Below are 21,262 nucleotides of genomic sequence, written 5' to 3' on the forward strand. Positions count from 1 at the left end.
CTTCTGCTGTCTGCCCTCTGGTGGATGAGGTTATCTAAGAGGCTTGTGCAAGTTTCCTGATGGGAGGGACTGGTGGTGGGTAGAGCTGACTGTTGCTCTGGTGGGCAGAGCTCAGTAAAACTTTAATCCACTTGACTGCTGATGGGTGGGGCTGGGTTCCCTCCCTGTTGGTTGTTTGGCCTGAGGCAACCCAACCCTGGAGCCTACCTGGGCTCTTTGGTGGGGCTAATGGCAGACTCTGGGAGGGCTCACTCCAAGGAGTTCTTCCCAGAACTTCTGCTGCCAGTGTCCTTGTCCCCATGGTGAGCCACAGCCACCCCCCACCTCTGCAGGAGACCCTCCAACACTAGCAGGTAGGTCTGGTTCAGTCTCCCCTGGGGTCACTGCTCCTTCCCCTGGGTCCCAATGCGCACACTACTTTGTGTGTGCCCTCCAAAGTGGAGTCTCTTTCTCCCCCAGTCCTGTTGAAGTCCTGCAATCAAATCCCGCTAGCCTTCAAAGTCTGATTCTCTAGGAATTCCTCCTCCCGTTGCCGGACCCCCAGGTTGGGAAGCCTGACGTGGGGCTCAGATCCTTCACTCCAGTGGGTGGACTTCTGTAGTATGAGTGTTCTCCAGTCTGTGAGTCACCCACCCAGCAGTTATGGGGTTTGATTTTACTGTGATTGCGCCCCTCCTACTGTCTCATTGTGGGTTCTCCTTTGTCTTTGGATGTGGGGTATCTTTTTTGGTGAGTTCCAGTGTCTTCCTGTCGATGATTGTCCAGCAGCTAGTTGTGATTCTGGTGTTCTCACAAGAGGGAGTGAGAGCACGTCCTTCTACTCCGCCATCTTGGTTCAGGGCCAGGGACTTTGTTCTTAATGCTTTCACCAATTCTTTAGTCCTTAGCAATCTGCTAGAAGACTTCTGTGGCAGCTTATTTTCACTACTGAAGGCAGGATTTCATCAAAGGGGGTAGCAAAGCATCACAGGAATTCAGGTTGTAGTAGAGTGAAACCTGGGTTCAAGTGTCACTCTCTCAGTCATCTTGGGCAAATGATTTAACCTCTCTAAGCCTCTGTTTCCTTATGTACAAAGTGGAGATACTAGTATTTACCTTGGGGTTGGCTGTGAATATTAAGTGAAGTTATGAATGTAAAATCCTTAACACATTGCATGGAACATTTTAAATATCTAGTAAATCTTACCTGTTATGAGGATCAAAGACTGTAGGCAAAGGGGCTAGGAGAGAGGGGAAGGATGCTAAAAGGAAGTTCTTATCATTTAGCCTATGATAGACCCTATTTACTTTCAAATATGAGTGAACAAATAAAAATGCTTGGAGGTGTTACAAGGGAAGAGACTATACTGTCAGTCAAATTTGTTCAGTGATTACTATGGCCAGGGAATGGAACAGAAATAGGCAAGACCCCTACCTTCAGGAGTCTTAAGAGTCTAGTTTCTCAGTAAAACTTCAGTAGCGACTGCTAATCTCGTAAGAATGTGGTAAAAATAAATAGGTGAAACTCTGAAATAATGTGAGTCTCATTATAGAATTACAGAGAACCATAAGAAATCTGCCAGTCCCATCTTCAGATGGGTGAAAATCTGGGACACAGGCATTATAAGAAGTAAAAAGAAAAAAAAGAAGAAAAAAAAAGAAAAAGAAAAAAAGAAGTAAAAAGGATCACTGCTGGTAGAATGTCATTCTAGTTCTGTTTCAAATCGAGAAATGTCAGAGAAGTACTCAACCTTTATAAATAATAATTTAAATGAAAATTAGGGTGTGGTTGACAAAGTATTTCCAGTTCATGCGATTATTTTCAAATTAGTATAAAATACCATTGTTCAAAACCACTTAAATCCCAACAAAAAAGAAATATGCAAATAAATTGTGGCACTTATAGCATGTCATAACTAAAAATCAGGTTTTCAAAGACTAAATAATGACATCGGGAAATGCTTTATGGTAAGTGAAAAAAAAAGCAAGCATAGATATAGTATGGTTCTATTTTTTAAAATAGAAATAGAAAAGTGTATAGTATTACAAAGCTATAGTAACCAAAACAGTATGGTATTGGCATAAAAACAGACACGTAGGTCAGTGGAACAGAATGGAAAGCCCAGAGATAAACGCACACATATGGTTAATTTATGACAAAGAAGTCAAAAATATATTGGGAAAAGATAGTCTCTTCAATAAATGGGGTTGGAAAAACTGGACAGCCACATGTGAAAGAATGAAACTGGACCACTGTCTTTCACCATGCACAAAAATTAATTCAAAATGGATTAAAGACTTGAATGTAAGACCTGAAACCACAAAACTCCTAGAAGAAACAGTGGGTAAGGTCCTTGACATTGGTCTTGGCAACTGTTGTTTGGATTTCACACCAAAAGCAAAGGCAACAAATGCAAAAATAAACAGTGGGACTACATCAAACTAAAAAGCTTCTGTACAGTATAGGAAACCATCAACAAAATGAAAAGGCAACCTACCAAATGGGAGAAAATATTTGCAAATCATGTATCTGACAAGGGGGTTAATATCCAAAATATATAAAGAACTCATACAACTCAACAGAAAAAAAAATCCAATTAAAAAATGGTCAGGGCTTCCCTGGTGGCGCAGTGGTTGAGAGTCTGCCTGCTGATGCAGGGGACACGGGTTCGTGCCCTGGTCCGGGAAGATCCCACATGCCACGGAGCGGCTAGGCCCGTGAGCCATGGCTGCTGAGCCTGCGCGTCCGGAGCCTGTGCTCTGCAATGGGAGAGGCCACAACAGTGAGAGGCCCATGTACCGCAAAAAAAAAAGAAAAAAAAAAAATGGGCAGAGGAAATGAATAGACATTTTTCCAAAGAAGACATACAAGTGGCCAACAGGTACATGAAAAGGTGTTCAACATCACTAATTAGTAGGGAAATACAAATTAAAACCACAATGAGATATCATCTCCCACCTGTTAGAATGGCTGTAAACAAGAAATAACAAGTGTTGGTGAGGATGTGGAGAAAAGGGAACACTTGTGCACTGTTGGATGCAGCCACTATGTACAACAGTATGGCGGTTCCTAAAAAAGTTAAAAATAGAACTACCATATGTTCTAGCAATTCCACTTCTGGGTATTATCTGAAGGAAACAAAATCACTATCTTGAAAATATACCTGCACACCCACACCTATGTTCAGTGCAGCATTATTTGCAATAGTCAAGACATGAAATGGAAACAACTTAAGTGTCCATCAGTGGATGAATGGATAAAGAAAATGTGACTATCTTTCTATCTATCTATATCTATATATCTATATCTATATATATATATCTTAAAAAAGAAGGAAATCCTGCCATTTGTGACAACACAGATGGAACTTGAGGGCATTGTGCTAAGTGAAATAAGTGAGACAGAGAAAGGCAAATACTGTGTGATCTCACTTATAATATGTGAAATCTAAAAAAAGCTGAACTCAGGACTTCCCTGGTGGTCCAGTGGTTACAAATCCACCTTCCAATGCAGGGGACGTGGGTTCGATCCCTGGTCAGGGAACTAAGATCCCACATGCCACGGGGCGACTGAGCCTGCGCGCTCTGGAGCCTGTGCACCACAACTAGAGAGAAGCCTGCCCGCCGCAACGAAGAGCCCGCACGCTGCAACTAAGACCCGACACAGCCTAAATAAATATTAAATAAAAATTAAAAATAAATTTAAAAACCTGAACTCATAGATACACCACCAAATGGTGGTTGCCAGAGGAGGCGGGGAGAGCGGGGGGAGTGGGTGAAGGTAGTGGAAAGTACAAATTTCCAGTAATAAGATAAATAAATTCTGGGGATATAATCTACAGCATGGTGACTGTAGTTAACAAGATTGTGTAAGTTAACAAGATTGTGTATTTGAGAGTTGCTAAGAGAGTGTATCTTAAAAGTTCTCATCACAAGAAAAAAAACCGTAACTGTGTGGTGATGGATGTTAACTAAATTTATTGTGTTAATCATTATGTTATACACCTAAAACTAATACAGTGTTATATGTCAATTTTATCCCAATTTTAAAAAGTGTGTAAAAGAAACCAATAGTTAATTACTGATAAAGCTGCATGGTGAGATTACAAGTAAATTTATTCTCTTCTTAAAACTTCTTTTGAATAAAATAAACATTTCAGAGAAAATGCTTCAGGCTCTTAAAATACTTGAGATCTATGGTGAATTAGGTTTCAGTTTAACAAAAATCACATTAAAAATCTCTTAGTTTAGGTAAGCTACCACAAAACAATACCAAGACAAAAAGTAGTACTTGAGAAGGGGAAAACTTTCAATACTACTTTAGCTCATATTGTTGTAGTATATAAATAATTATGTACTCCTGCCTATAAGGACTGACTACTGGTCAATAGATAACTTGGATTTATTAATAACATTCATAGCTCTAATTCTGACATATCCTAATTCTGACATATCTCTTAAGTCATACCTTGAGAACAGCTATAAGCTTGAGAAGGATCAACTATTATGTCCATTGGGAATGAGTTGTGTGATTCCTGAGAATGTTTCTCCACCACCTCTACTGTATCACTGGATGAAGATGATGATGAAGACAATCCCAGTCTAACGTATCTTCCTTTTCTACCACAGAGTGAACAATCTACCGGTGTGGCACTAGGTCCCCGGGGCAGTTGAACTTCATCTCTGTGGTAGTTTCTAACAGCTCCACTGTGATGCACAGAGCGTTCTCGTTGCCATATATAATGGGTTGGAGCAATGGCCATAACCTATGGTGGAAAGCTTTCTTTTAGAATTTTAATAAGATTTTAAAATTTAGTAAAATTAAGAACAAAAATTATAAATCAAGAACAAGCTACCTGTAAAACTAGAGCTAAAAATCTGTCACCGATTTTTTTTTTTAGAAAAAAAGCATTTCCAGATAAGGCTATATTACCTATAAAGTGATTCATTGCTTGGATCCGTAAGATAATAATTGACAAAGTATTTAAATTATTTCAAACAGGAAATAGAACTGAAGCAACCTTCCAGGTTTTTCAATTCTGGATATTATAGGTTTGGGAAAAATAATACAGTTAGTCCAAAACAATACATAATTCTCTGGAATGTACTCGGTTGAAAACAATATTTTTAATTGAGGTTTCCAGCTATGTATGTTAGGCTAATCTTAACATGTTTGCAATCACAGCAAGAGATATGGTGAATGAAAACACAGGTAAGGTGCTTAACCTCTCGGTTCCTATTCTCTTGTCTGTGGTATGGAGAGAATAATGATGTCTATTGCAGAGGGTTGTTGCAAGGATTGGATGAGGGATTATTCAGAAAGTACTCAAGATTCCACACTACCTCTCAGGCACTGTTCTCTAAGGTCGGTTAGAGAACACACTGCCTTTAGAGTCAGGATAGACTTAGTTTCTTTTTCTGGCTCTGCCACTTCCTAGTTGTGTGATACTTTGCAAGTTACTTAACCTTTCTGAGCCTCAATATCTTCATATGGAAAACTGGGGATACCATCTGCCTCATAGGATTGTCCTGAAGGTTAAATACGTGTAAAATCCTTATCACATAGTAAACATCTGGCGAACGATAGCCATTTAAGACAAGCTAGCGAAGTGTACCTACCTGCTGACCTCATGGTGTCTAAAACTTCTAAACAGAATGTTAGTTACTTCTAAGCAAAAATGTTTAGTTGCGGTTATCAGTGACCCAAGGTAAATGAGAATTGTAGAATTTGAGAGCTAGACAGTGCTTTTAAAAAAATTATTTTATTCAAGTATCTAGACAAAATTATTATTCAAAAAAGACAGACAGTGCTTTATTAATTGCCTAGACGAGTGCTTTTCAAACTGGTTTGAGGAGCCCTAGGTTTCACAGACAACATTAGGGGTCGCAGGAGGGGTTAAGGGAAGACACAGCAGGTGGAGGACCTCAATTTGGGGGATTGTGTGTGAAATTTTGTTTGGAAAGAAGGCTTTTGCTGTGAAGAATGAAAACCTTAAAACCCCCAGACTAAAGCTGATTCCCTCAGAAAATAGGGTTATTGTGCCTCCCCCAAGACAATGCATAAAGAATACTAGCAACCCTAATTTTTAAAGTGTACTTTAGGATTGGATTTATTTTATAATCTACTTCTTAAATCCTTCAAAACAGTTTTCAAGCAAAGACATGTAATAAAGTTATATATCTTTTAAAAGGTAGAAGTAAATAAAGATATTAACTCTAAATATACACATTTCTATGCCAATGTAAAACTAGGCGCAGAGATACCCAAGGTGAGGAAGTAGAATATCAAATTTTCTTATTCCTTCCATATTTATCTACTATTTTTCTCAGTATTTCTGTTTTTATTGCTCATGTCTGGAATATCCTTTCCCTTATTTGTCTTAGTATTTCTTTTCCTTCAATGCCCAACATAAGTCCCACCTTTCTAGAAACTCCAGCTTTCAGATTTTCTTGTTTTATTATTAATGCTATATTAGGACTCAGCATATAAATGTTAGCACTCAGATGTACCTTTTTTTTTGCGGTACGCGGGCCTCTCACTGTTGTGGCCTCTCCCATTGCGGAGCACAGGCTCCGGACGCGCAGGCTCAGCGGCCATGGCTCACAGGCCCAGCTGCTCCGCGGCATGTGGGATCTTCCCGGACCGGGGCATGAACCCATGTTCCCTGCATCGGCAGGCGGACTCTCAACCACTGCGCCACCAGGGAAGCCCCAGATGTACCTTTTTATGCATGTAACCTATTCTGCCGAAAGCCCCTTCTGGACAGGAATAGTTTCTCATACACCACTTTCAAATGCCTTCTCCACAATATTATGCAGTCATTAAATATTTTTAATGATAGATGAAAATATTTAAGAATTAGAGGCCACTAACATTATGAGCCTTCAGCAATATGATTTTTGTAGGAATCCTATATAGCAAAGTCTAGTGAAAAGAGCAGAGGGAAATATGAAGGGCACAATATAGAAGATTTGGTACTGTTCTTTCTGCAATAAGCTAGGCATCATAGTCTCTCCACATGTTAACCCACCTACAAAAATGCATGCACACTTACCTATTATGCTATTTAATTCCTGAGATAACATAATAGATATAAGTGCATTTTCTAAACTAACCAACATAAGAGATGGAGGCTAGATGTCAGAGAAAACAGAACACTGGGAAGCCATTAGATGTGAAGTCAAGTTCTGGCTCTGCCACTTAACTGATATATGATCTTGAGTAAATCTCAACCTCCTTGGTCCTCACAAGTAGTTTTGTAAGGATAAGAAGATAATTTATATGAAAATATAAATTTGTAAAACACAATGCAAGTGTATAATTACTGTAAGCCAGTTTGTGGCTACTATCATAACTTGAGTTTATTTTAGGATATGTGACTAAAAAATGGGTTGACAGTATGCCAGTACTGGACTCTTAATAACAAATGCATAGAAAACTAAATTTCTAACAGCATGTCTTGCTACTATAATGCAGCAAACTTCAGGGCAAGGATGATGTAATACTTCTTTATAATAAACCTCCACAACACTGAACTTAGTGTCTTACTCATAAATTAGCTGTTAAATGAATAAAGAGAACAGGATAAAATCTACTAGGTAATTTCTTTTTCTGTACACCAACATGATTCAAATGTACCTGGTTGGAACAACCAAATAAAAAAGATCTTATCTTTATCTAGCTTATCTATCTGGATAAGGGTCAGTGCTAGGTGAACTCGGTAAAGAATTATTTTTTGGAGGGCTTCCCTGGTGGCGCAGTGGTTGAGAATCTGCCTGCTAATGCAGGGGACACGGGTTCGAGCCCTGGTCTGGGAGGATCCCACATGCCGCGGAGCAGCTAGGCCTATGAGCCACAAGTACTGAGCCTGGGCGTCTGGAGCCTGTGCTCCACAAGAGAGGCCGCGATAGTTAGAGGCCCGCGCACCGCGATGAAGAGTGGCCCCCGCTTGCCACAACTAGAGAAAGCCTTTGCACAGAAACGAAGACCTAACACAGCAAAAATAAATAAATTAATAAATTCCTACCCCCAACATCCACAAAATAATTGTTTTTTTAAAATTTATTTATTTTTGGCTGCGTTGTTGCTGCAAACGGGCTTTCTCTAGTTGCGGCGAGTGGGGGCTACTCTTCATTGTGGTGCACAGGCTTCTCATTGCGGTGGCTTTTCTTTGCTGCAGAGCACGGGCTACAGGCATGTGGGCTTCAGTAGTTGTGGCACATGGGCTTAGTTGCTCCGCGGCATGTGGGATCTTCCCAGACTAGGGCTCGAACCCATGTCCCCCACATTGGCAGGCGGATTCTTAACCACTGCACCACCAGGGAAGCCCAAGAATTGTTTTATAGTTTTGTTTATTTAAAAAAAGTTTTTAATCAAGTATAGTTGATCTACAATGTTTCAGGTTTACAGCAAAGTGATTCAGTTTATATATTTTTTCAGATTCTCTTCCATTATTGGTTACTACAAGATATTGAATATAGTTCCCTGTGCTATACATTAGGTCCTTGTTGTTGTCTTCATAGATAAGAAGGTATGAAAAAGAATCAGAAGCTTTAAGTTCCATTCATTCTGTCAGTCAGCTATATTTACTGAGCGCCTACAAGTCAGGCACTGTTACTGCATTCCTCTCTCCCTTCATCCTCAGGCAACCACTTTCTGTCACTTTGGATTATATATTCTTCACAGTTGATATAAATGAAACCATACAATATGTGGTCCTTTGGGGACTGGCTTCTTTCATTTAGCATAATGTTTTCAGGGTTCATCCACTTTGTAACATGTATCAGTACTTTATTCCTTTTAATTGTCAAGTAATATATCATTGTATAGATATTTTGTCGATCCATTAATTAGCTGCTGGACATTTCGACTGTTTTCACAACTATTGACTATTATGAATAAGGCTGCTTGCTATGAACATTCATGCACAAGTTTTTGTGTGGACATAGTTTTCATTTCTATTGAGTATAAAACTAGGAGCGGAATTGCTGGGTCATGTGGTAACTCTGTTTAGCATTTTGAGGAAACGCCAGACTGTTTTCCAAAGCAACTACATGATTTTACAATCCCACCAGAAGTGTATAAGGATTCCAATTTCTCCACATCCTTATCAATACTTGTTATTGTCTGTCTTTTTTAAAAAAAAATTATAGTCATCCTAGTGGGTGTAAAGTGATATCTCCTTGTGTTTTTGAGTTTGCATTTTTCTGATGGCTAATGATGTTGAGCATCTTTTCATGTGCTTTTATGCCCATCTGAATATCTTTTTTGAAGAAATACATATTCAGATCCTTTGCCCTTTAAAAAATTGGGTTGTCTCTTTAATACTGAGTTGTAAGAGCTGTTTATATATTTTAGATATAAGTGCCTTATAAAACAGATGATTTGCAAAATTTTTCTTCCAGTTTGTGGGTTGTCTCTTCACTTTCTTAATGGTGTCCTTTGAAGAACAAAAGTTTAAAATTTTGATGATGTCCATTTTATCTATATTTCCTATTCTTGCTTGTGCTTCTGTTATTATATCTAAGAAACCTAATCCAAGGTCATGAAGATGTAACCCCTATGTTTTAAGATTTTTATAGTTTTTAGCTCTTAAATTTAGGTCTTTGATAAATTTTGAGTTAGCTTTTTATATATAATATAGAGTAGGGGTCCAAGTGCTTTCTTTCGCACGTGGACATCCAGTTGTTCCAGCACAATTTGTTGAAAAGATGATTCATTCCCCACTTAATTTTCTTGGTACTGCCAAAAGTCAACTGGACTCTTCAATTTTTATTCCATCGAGGGAGTTACTACTCAGTATAGGGTGGTAAAGAACGGTTTCTCTGACGTGACATTTAAGCAGAGTCCTGAATGAAGTGAGGAAGTGAAGCATATGAATTTCTGGGGGAAAGCATTCCAGGTAATATGAATGGCAAATGCAAAGACCCTGAGGTGGGAGTGTCCTTTGTGCATTTGAAGAATAGCAAGTAGGCCAGAGTGGTTGCAGTGAAATGAACAAGGATGGGAGATGAAGTGAAAGAGATAAAGGAGGAGAGTTGGCAGACCATGTGGATCCAGGATAAGTACTTTGTGTCTTTTACTCTATGTGAGATGGGAAGCCTCTGGAGGCTTTTGAGTAAAGGAGACATGATTTGATTTTCTAAAAGATTAACTCTTTAAATCTGCTATGAAGAATAGACTATAGGGAAGAAAGATTGTAAGGGAGACTATTTGGAAAGTTATGACAATAGTTGAGGCAAGAGATGACAATTAAAGTAGGGTTTAGTGGTGGAGGTGGTGAGAAGTGGTAGGATGCTGGATTTTCTTTAAGGTATAGATGTGGAAAAAAAAAGTCTAGGGTGACAGTTTTTTGGCCTGAACAACTAGACTGATGAAGTTACTATTTATTAACATGTGGAAGATTGCAGGAGGAGCAAGTGTAGAGGTCTATGTGGGGGAATCAAAAACTCAATTTTCAGCATGTTAAGTTTGAGGTATCTACTAGATAATGAAATGTAAATTAAAAATTGGATATGCAGATCTGGAATCAGGAGAGAGATCTGTTAGTTCTCAGTGTTGAAGCCTTGAGAGACTAAACTTTTCTGTAAATCCCATTACACAACTGACTTTCCAGGTGTCTAAAACTTTGTAGTCTCTTATACATACACCATTAAGCCACATAACTCTCTGTCTCTTTGTCTGGTGCCAGCAACTGAGGTAATTCCAGCTCCAGCAGAATAAAGTTGTTGCAGTTAAAATGCTAGTCATTGTATTTTAGGAGTGGGTAAGCAACCTGCCATGAGGAAGCATTGCCTATCCCGGCCTCTTCTGCCTCCAGTGCCCCCTCCATGTACTTAGCTGAGTGTTCTACAGGGCTTGAAGCATTTACTTTGAAAAAATCAGAGCGTTCAAATAAGGCCCGCTATCACATCAAGGATGGCAACAGGTGCGCAAATTACCCACTCCTCACCTAGGGAGGTAGTGACAAAAAAATAACAAGACAGGACTTTTTCAATGCCCTGTAATTGGAATGAGTCCTTTAAATTCCTTAATGAGGATCCATTAATCTGGGGAGGTGGGTCATACATACCTAACTTTTCATATTTTTCTATTGAATATAATCTTGTAAAGACTTGGCCTGCTGCACAGTCCTCTAAGTTATTTCTGAATCCTTGCATTTCCCCCAACATTCAACAATCCTAATCCACAAATATGCATAACTGCAATATCTTCATCTCATTAATAAATATAATTAACAAGGTTAATTCTGGGCAGAGTTCTGTGATACACCTCTGAAGCCTCCCCTCAGGTCTGACACTACTAATCCATTAATTGGTTCCTTTGGCCTGTAGTCATTAAACTAGATATGACTTCATTTTTTTTTTTTGGCTGCTTTGGGTCTTTGTTGCTGCACGCGGGCTTTCTCTAGTTGCAGTGAGTGGGGACTACTCTTCTTTGCGGTGCGCGGGCTTGTCATTGCGGTGGCTTCTCTTGTTGCGGAGCACGGGCTCTAGGTGCGCAGGCTTCAATAGTTGCAGCATGCAGGCTCGGTAGTTGTGGCTACACGGGCCCTAGAGCACGCAGACTTCAGTAGTTGTAGCGTGTGGGCTCGGTAGTTGTGGCTCGTGGGCTCTAGAGCAGAGGTCCCCAACCTTTTTGGCACCAGGCACTGGTTTCATGGAAGACAATTTTTCCACTGGTGGGGGTGGATGGTTCAGGTGGTAATGCGAGCAATGGGGAGTGGCAGACAAAGCTTCGCTCACTCCCCCACTGCTCACCTACTGCTGTGTTGCTCAGTTCCTAACAGGCTGTGGACCAGTACCAGGGGTTGGCGACCCCTGCTCTAGAGCGCAGGCTCAGTAGTTGTGGCACATGGGCTTAGTTGCTCCACAGCATGTGGGATCTTCCCGGACCAGGTATTGAACCTGTGTCCCCTGCAGTGGCAGGCGGATTCTTAACCACTGCGCCACCAGGGAAGTCCCATATGACTTCATTTAATTACAGCATTATCTAGCCCACATTTACCAAACTTCTTTGAACTAGTACTGCCTTATAGTTATCATTGCCTTCCATTTAATTTTCTACTCCAAATTTTTTTAGTTTGAAACATTAACTTTCTTCACTGAAAACCAGAACATTAGATAAAATAATCTTTTAACTTTTAGTGTCTTTCTGCTTTATATTAATAGAATCTAGCATCAAGGAAACTTTATGTATGCTTTATGAAAAGAGGTATAGTTTTTAAACTTATTTTATACCATGTAGTTCACATTTAACCTTGGGAGCTTGAAATTTTGATACTTTAACAGAAATTATTTAATGGAAATTATTATTCAGCTCCAGTGTTATTACCATGATGTATTTTGGAATGTGCACGCTATTCTTTCCCAATATACTGGTGATCTTTTTAGAGAAACACTCTAAAATAAAAATACTTTCTACAGAAGTAGGCTGCTCTGAAAAACAGAAATGACAATTTTTAATTATTGTGGTATAAAATTAAAATATCAACATTGTAATATAAAAGTTGTACTCATGGTAATCATCAAGGTTAATGGTTTACCCTTCATATACAAAAAAAAGTGAAACATTAGAAGCACATTAAAAAACATAAAAGGAAAACTACATAAAGAGAAGACAGAGATTATATATATAACGCATGTAAAACTCTTACCTCCTCACAGCATCGCCGGCTTACAATAGCCCTATAGTCAATTCTATCCCAGAGTTTGTCCCTTAACTTTAAGAAATCAGGGAATAATTTTCTCCAGTTTTTCCCTAAAGCCCATGGAAAAATTTCATATTTGGATTCTTCTTCATCTTCTTCAACTGTATTGGCCAGATACCTAGCAAAGAAGACCAACAACTCAAAAAAGAAATGGGTAAAGGACAGGAACAGACAGTTCACACACACACACACACCAACTTTTTATAAACACAAAAAAGATGTTCAACCTTATGCATGATTAAAGAAAGGTAGATCAAAAATAGAGATACAGTGAATTTTACCTTGTTGAGTTCTGGATACTTTTATATTCCTATCAATCTTGAGCTTTGCTCTGGGATGCAGTTATATGGAAACGGTCTGATCCTTTCAAGTCTTGCTTTCATGATTTGTTAGGTGGATCTGGAGCAATGTTCAGTCTAGGGCTAATTTCTCCCCACTAAGGCAAGATGTTCCTGAGTACTGTACTCAGTACTTAATTACTCAGTGTGAATTATAAGTTTTTTCAGTCTGGCTGGTGGGAACAGGCACTATTTCCAGCCCTGGGTGAATGTTAGTCACTGTGTTCCCTCTATTCTTACGGTGTTTCCCTACAGTCAAATACCTGAGGGGGAATCAGGCATGCATAAAAAGCAGGAAAACTGGACAGATAAGAAGAATCATCAGTCAATCAAAACTGACCCACATGATAGAAGTAACAGACAAGGATACTAAAACAGTTATAATTATTCCAGATGTTCAAAAAGATTAGACACATTGAAAGTATACCTCTAGAGACGAAAACTATGTGTACAATGAAAACTACATTGAGTGGGGTTAACAGCAGATTAAATTTTGCAGAGGAAAAGAATTGTGCATTGAAGACATAGCAAATATAAACTATCTAAAATGAAACACAGAGAAAAGGAAACAAAAATAATGAACAGAGCATCAATAAGCTGTGAGACAACTTTAAGCAGCCTAATAAAGGTGAAATTGCAATCCGTAAAGGGTGGTGGCTGGACAGAAAAAACATTTGAAGAAATAATGACTGAAAATTTTCAAAATTTGATGAAAACTATAAACCCACAAAGAATCTCAGTGAACTCCAAAGCACAAAACATGAAGAAAATTATACTAAGGCATATCATAATTAATTACTTAGGACCAGTAATAAAGAGAAAATCTTAAAAGCAGTCAGAGAAAAAAAATAAGACATGTTAGATAACACAGGAACAGAGATAAGGATGGAGCAGATTTCCCACTGGAAACAATGCAAGCTCCATAGATGACTTTCTAAGAAAAACAGGCGACTCACAATAAAAAAAAATTACAAAACATACAAGGGAACAAGGCACCATGAACAGAAACAGTCCCTGAAGCGTGAAGATACTGGAATTAAGAGACAAACACCCAAGAAAAGGGGGTCTTAAAAGCAATCAGAAAGGAAGGCAAATGATCCCAAGTGGAAGGTTTGAGATGCAAGAAGGAATAGTAATCAAAGATATATAGATATATGGGCAAATCTAAACAAATGTTGAATTTATAAAACAACAATAATAATGTCTAACATTTTGGAGGGCATCAGGTAGAACTAATAGAATTGCAAAACAAGAGAACAGAAGTTGGGAAGAGTGATTAGAGTTAAAATGCTTAAGGGTCTTGTAATTAAAAATAACTAGGGCAATTGCTAAAAGAATAGATATAGAATGTGAGATTTCCAAACGTGTAGAGGAAAAAAAGGTGTCAAAAGTAAAAATATTAAAATCTCAATCAAAAAAGAAGATTAAAATGGAGGGGAAAGAAGAAAGAAAAAAATGGGACATACACAAAATACACAACAAGATGGTAGGAAAAAATGCAAATATATAAGAAACAATAGAATATTATTCTGCAGTGAAAATGAAATGAACTATAGCTACATGTATCAATAGAAATGAATCTCAAAATAATATTAAAAAGCAAAAGAAGAAAGTTACAGAAGAATGATAATGGCAATTATGGTGTATAATTATTATATAGCCCCCAAATAGGAATAACCAAATAATATATTATTTAGAGGTATATACGTAGAATAAAGAAAAGTAAGAAAATGATTACTTGTGGAAGGGAGGGGGCTCTAATTGGGAAACTGTGTGCTGGGAGTTTCTAAGATTCTGGCAATGTTCTATTCTTGAGTCATGGGTACATGAGTATTTGTTTTGCTTCTATTCTTTTACACACACATACGTATACATTCCATATACTCTTTTGTAAATATTTCACATTAAAAAAATTTTAAAGGCACAGAAGTGTATAGTACATCTCTATTCATGTAATATACACACTGGTTCATATATAGAAAATTATTCTAGACACATACATATGAAACTGTTAACTGTCCTTGAGGAGGGAGGTCAAGGTCTTGAGATATGAGGAAGACTTACTTTTTTTTTTTTTTTTTTGCGGTAGGCGGGCCTTTCACTGTTGTGGCCTCTCCCGTTGCGGAGCACAGGCTCCGGACGCGCAGGCTCAGTGGCCATGGCTCACGCGCCCAGCCACTCCGCAGCATGTGGGATCCTCCCGGACTGGGGCACGAACCCGTGTCCCCTGCATCGGCAGGCGGACTCTCAACCACCGCGCCACCAGGGAAGCCCCCAAGACTTACTTTTAATTGTATACCCTCCTATATATTTTTTTAACCATGTGCATATTCATATTTAGTTACATTAATATAAAATGAGTACGTACATATTTTTATCCTCCCTTAAAATAACTATTTTAATATTACCTTATATTACATTATATATATATATTACCTTATTATAAAGCACCTCATTGTTAAACCCATTCAGTTTTATGAGTCAAATCATGTCCTTTGTGAAATTACATAAAGTAATTTCTCACTTAAGTATCCCTGAGAGTTCTTAGTAAACTGTAGATAGAGCTGGAGGTTGGCCCCTTTCATGCTTGCAGATTATGAAAAATCTATAATGGACTATGGTACTCCAGTATCAGGACCACATTATTATTCTACTCTATATTAACAATTTTTCAGCCTCAAGGTAATGAAATATCTGTCTCTTACACATGTAAGTTGTCTTCTAATTTGAAATAGATTTTTCTTGGAGCAGAGTCCATTTCTTTTGCATAGGGTTAATTATGTTTATTCAAATAAAGAATTAAGAACCTCCTATGTCAGCCACTGAAGTATGCAAAAAAAGTAAGATACACATTCCTTGCCCTTAAGGAGTCTACAGTCAAGTAGAAAAGGCAATCAAGTATGAAATAAATACATAACTGAAAGAGAATAAAGGAAAATGATAATAGAAGTTCAGAGTGTTATAAGAATATATAGAAAGGAAAAGGAGTTGAGTTAGAACCATGGCTGAGAAAATATTTAATGAGAACTATTGAGTGAGGTTGTATCAAAAGAATGATTAGATATAAAAATGTAAATTATAATTCATGCTACTTTTCATATGGAGCTTATAATACAACATGCAACGCAACCTGACATGCTACTACACAGTGTAAGCTAACACAGTGCTTTGCTGGTAATAACATTACAAAACTTGTCAAATCCAATTTGGGGCACCTGGTAAGATTTAAATAAAGTTTCTTTTGGTTTGTTTTCAATTTTCACGTGAGAAAAAAACTATAAAATAGATATTGCATCAACATACAGATATAATACTAAGAGACATGTAAACAGCAGCTTAGTGTTAAATGGCTGAATTTGGCCATTGGCAAGTCACACCTGAATTTGCTGATTAACTTTTGTGACCTTGGAAAGTACTTAATCTTCCTCAGTTTCAATTTCCCCATCTGTAAAATGGAGATAATTAAAAAAAATGTATCTTATAGGGAAGATTAGACGAGTTTATAGAAAACATTTTTGTGGTACCTTGCACATGATATCAATATTAGCTAATACTATTATATTCCCCCCCATTTAGCAATCATCAACTCAAATTTTATATTGAGTTCATATTTTCCTATGCATGGGGGAATGTGTTTGCTGAAAACATGCAGAGATAATTTCTTCTAGTCCTATTTCTTGAATCACTCTTTGATTCTGAATTAAACAGACTTTAAATAAATTCTTCAGTGCTAACGGTTGTTGTGGTATTCAACTTAAATATTTTTATATGTAGTTCCCTAGTTAGGTACTTAAAATTATATTCATATATTCCAAACTGCAGCATTATATCCAGGTACTAGGTAGAAAAGGTTTTGATATTGAGATGTCTAGAGCATTTCCCACAAGCCGTTCAGTGTAAAAGGGCAATAATGATAATTTTTACTATACATTAAATTTCAAAGAGAATATTCTGGCTTTTAAAAAAATCTCTAAGTCCAAAAGAGGAAAATTTGGGATAATTTATGTGGAACACTATATAAATTATGGAAATGTGAAAGGTACAATACAAACTCAAGTGGAATACTGAATAATAAATGTTAGGCATATGGCAGGATAAGACCAGTGAAAAGAACATAAGAATATCCTATTAAAGTAAAAAAACATATAGCTTTTAAACAGGAAGGCCTATTCAAAGATATACATCAGGTTTTAAACAGCCTCTATTTTAAATAAGGTATTGTATATATTATAAATAACTAGCACAAAAATCACTTAGTAGAAAGCATACTTACAGAGCAATAAAGAAATTTATCCTGGTATGCTCATTTATAGTAAATTTAGCTCTCTTGAAATAAACAAAGGTCATAGCCAAAAGATACTATAGGGAAAAAAGTTAAAAGTTAATATTAATGTTTTGCTTTCATAGTAAAACTGCTTTAAAATAGTTATGTTTATAAGCTAAAATAAAGCATTATTTATCCTTATTATAGAATTAGCTATTTATTTGAGTCCTTATTTTTTGGCTTTCTTTAATCCATATGAACAGTGAGAAATAGTTCTGGATCATTTATGATTAAATTATAATTTTATAATTATAATTTTAACCTCTAAATTTTATTATTACCATCTATTCAGACCTATAGAGAAGCTGAAATAATAATCAAGTGAATAACCATACATCCTTCACTGGCTTGATGTATGTGTATATGCAAAAATTTTTCCCCTCAACCCTTTGAGTTAGTTGCAGACATCCATACTCACTTTTGAAAATAATTTTTGAAAAATAACTTCTAACCAGAAATTAGAACAACATGGCTCTATTTTCACTGGAATAAAAGTGTTTTAAATGTACTATTAGGAAGACATATGTCTAGCCTGCTATGAGGACCCATGCCAGGTTCTGCCTGTTCAAGTTAAAAACAAGTTATGATACTGATATATTGATAATAGACTCCCTTTCATAAAATGCCTAATTCATGCTACCTTCACAGGTTTGGCCACAAAGGTGATTCCAAATTTTCAAGGTAACTTTCAGTAGAGGATTCTTGATATATTGAGTGTTAAGATACAGTACTCCTGGCTACTTTAAAGGCACTGCCCCCTGCTGTCCAACAACTTTAATTACTGTAAGGTGCTTAAAATTGTAAAATTTTAAACTTTAGAACTCCACATGAACTGGATATTTTACATTAAGGCATTACTGTCAATTTTTAAAAGCATCAGTGACACTGATTATGTTTAAAAAGATCTCACCTTTTAGAAGTACATCTTTAAATATTTATGGATAAAATGTTAGGATGTCTGGGATTTGCTTCAAAATAATCCACGTTTGGGGAGAGAGATTAGAAGAAATAAGAATGGCCATGAGTTGATCATTGTTTTAGCTGGATGACAGGCACATGGAGGGTCTTTGTTCTATTCTCTCTACTATAAGTTGTATGTTTGAAATTTTCTAAAAATTTTCAAAATTAAAAAAACCCTCTGATTTTATTTTTATCTTAAGCTTAAAATAAGAGTTCACATCAATATGAAATTAGTGGGTATTTAATCATGAGCTAGTCTTCTGTTCATTCCCTTTTCTGTTGGTTGGCACTTTATTTATTTATTTATGGCTGCTTTGGGTCTTCGTTGCTGCGTGCCGGCTTTCTCTAGTTGCAGCGTGGGGGGGCTACGCTTCATTGTGGTGCGCGGGCCTCTCACTGCGGGGGCCCCTCCCGTTGCAGAGCACGGGCTCCAGGCATGCAGGCCTCAGCAGTTGCAGCATGCAGGCTCAGTAGTTGTGTCTCGCGGGCTCCAGAGCGCAGGCCCAGCAGTTGTGGCACATGGGCCCAGATGCTCCGCAGCATGTGGGATCTTCCCGGACCAGGGATCAAACCCATGTCTCCTGCATCGGCAGGCGATTCTTAACCACTGTGGCACCAGGGAAGTCCCATAGCATGTTATTTTAAATGTAATACGAAGTCATGCTGAATTTTCTGATATGACTAACTGGTCTAAGATGACATTTATAAAGCTGAAATTCTAACTGATCAGCTAAACATAAATAGTATAGAAACATCACAATCCCTAGTATATAAGTCAGCATCATGATGTTCTTTTATGAAACACTGATTCCTAAATAAAGAACATGATAAACTAATTTTACTTTACAAGATTATTGGGATCTGTTTTATCTAAATTATCTACAAAATATTAAAATGTGTAACACACTGCCTTAGTGGAATGAATCTCAGATATTATTACCTGATAAAAAGTAATAATTCTGATCAAAACATATTAAGCCTAATATAGCCAATATTTTATAACTATAAATGGAGTATAACCTTTAAAAATTTTCATTCTAGTGTACACCTGTAACTGATATGCATCAACTAAATTTCAATTAAAAAAAAAACCAAACCAAAACAAAAAACCCCCCAACCACCCAAACAAAGAACATATTAAGTCTATATTGATTCTTGTTTTAAATCAAACAGATATGGGTTTAAGGTCATTTCATCAATAATATTTCACAATGCCTCAAGTATAGATAGAATGAATCTATGTTGTATGCTAATGGATTCCACTTTGAAGGAGCAATGTAGGCTAGTTCTTTTCCTAACCTTAATTAATAAGATAGAAAATCCTAATAAGGTTCATTAAAGTCCTGATAGCCTAGTAACATAATAATGCTGGTTAATGATTATACTGTTAACAAATTTACCTTGTCTGCAATTTTACAGCAGCAGTCCATCCACAAGAAATCTTGAATTAAGTCGTCATCTACAACAAAAGATAGCTATGACTTGTCTTTTGAAAACAGGTGCTTTCCTTTTGAAGAATTAATTTTTACATAAGAAGATGACAAATGATGCTTAGAAATCAAACAAAAATGGCAGGACCAGGGTTGTCCAAGGTGTAGTTTTCAGTTCTTTAGTGTGTTTGCCATTGCAAGCGCTGTACAAAAAGCTACTGCTTTATTCTTTGGCTTCCCATCTGATTTGCCTTAATATATAGCCCAGACTGGAGGAAGAATGATAGAACTGTTTGATTTATTGAATATTTCTATAGCTCTTTTAGAAATATGTCTTGGGTAGCTCTAGATGAGCCTTTGTTGTTTTCCAAAATCAATCTTTAACAGGTGGAAATGGAATCTGATAAAAGATAAGTCTTTAAGACATAATGACTCAATGAATACTCTGTTTTCTAAATATGTTTTACTTTTTTTTTTTTTTTAACTACTTTCTCCTTTTAGGTACGGGGTATTTTTAGTTTTGAGTTTTCTCTTCTCCTACTTATCTCTGTCCAATTATCTATTATCCAAATACACATGAAAATATCTATGTAAAGGAGATTCATAATTCATTAGTTATTTATAACTAACATTTAATTTTGGAAAAAACTGAGTATGACAAAAAGATCAACAAACATACTGTTAAAAAATGAATAACATCCAAAAAATAGGTCAGAAACACTCATTTCAATTTTAAAAGGCTAAAATATATGGGTAGCTGTCAGAATATAATTTGAGAAAGATCTACTTTTTTCCATTTCCCCCTGCATTTTAAGTTAAATAAGCATAACTTCTTGTTATATCCTAGAAATATCATCAATGTAGTCAAATAAATGGAAAGTTCCAAGTATAAGTACTGCTTTTTTGAGAATAATTAATTTCTGCCTTGTTAATTCCATTTCTATTTCTTAAATTACCTAAAATGGTAAAGCCATGTATTTTCTCTTATTTCTCACATTCAGTTACGAATAATAATAAAGTTTGTGGGTAATAACTTCACTCTACTCTTAATAAAGAGAGAGGGAAACTTTTATTAACAGCATTCTAGATCCTGACAAGGAACATCTTTATAGTTCAACATTTTCTACCTGTATTATTTACATTTTGTCTTCTATTATCTTATTTTGCTTTTCTTTAAATCTTAACCAGCTTGCCCTTTTTTTTTTTTAAAGATTTCTGTCCTCTCAGCAGGGCAAACACTCTTGTCCCCAACTCTCTCCTCCTTTATGCATATGCTTTCCTCTATAAGCAAGGAAGGCTGTTACCTGTATCTACCAGACTGTGATAGCTACTTGATTTGATTCAGTCCCGCAGATACTTACCAGAATCCATCTATCCAACCCTTTATTCCATCTACCTTACTGCCTTACCTCAAAAAACAAAAACCAATCCTCTTTCTTGGCCAGTAGAAGTACTATAAAGAAGTTTCTTTTTGGCTATGTTTAAGAAGCTTATTAGCAAAGTAGCACTGTTTCATGATCT

General features: G+C 36.9%; 1 protein-coding gene across 1 annotated transcript in view; it reads right to left on the reverse strand.

Annotated features, from left to right (window-relative positions):
* The window catches only part of SPDYA (speedy/RINGO cell cycle regulator family member A), a 35,363-nt gene that overhangs the window by 9,290 nt on the left and 4,811 nt on the right, over window positions 1-21,262 (reverse strand). Inside the window, exons 3-6 of the mRNA XM_029232657.1 lie at window positions 19,712-19,770; window positions 17,301-17,386; window positions 12,636-12,807; window positions 4,448-4,745 (exon numbers count right to left, since the gene is read on the reverse strand). Of these exons, the coding sequence (XP_029088490.1) occupies window positions 4,448-4,745; window positions 12,636-12,807; window positions 17,301-17,386; window positions 19,712-19,770 (615 nt within the window). The remainder of the gene's footprint in view (window positions 1-4,447; window positions 4,746-12,635; window positions 12,808-17,300; window positions 17,387-19,711; window positions 19,771-21,262) is intronic.

This window comes from Monodon monoceros, unplaced genomic scaffold (assembly GCF_005190385.1).
Source record: "Monodon monoceros isolate NGI ecotype Baffin Bay Population unplaced genomic scaffold, NGI_Narwhal_1 Super_Scaffold_19, whole genome shotgun sequence".
NCBI classification, from domain to species: domain Eukaryota; kingdom Metazoa; phylum Chordata; class Mammalia; order Artiodactyla; family Monodontidae; genus Monodon; species Monodon monoceros.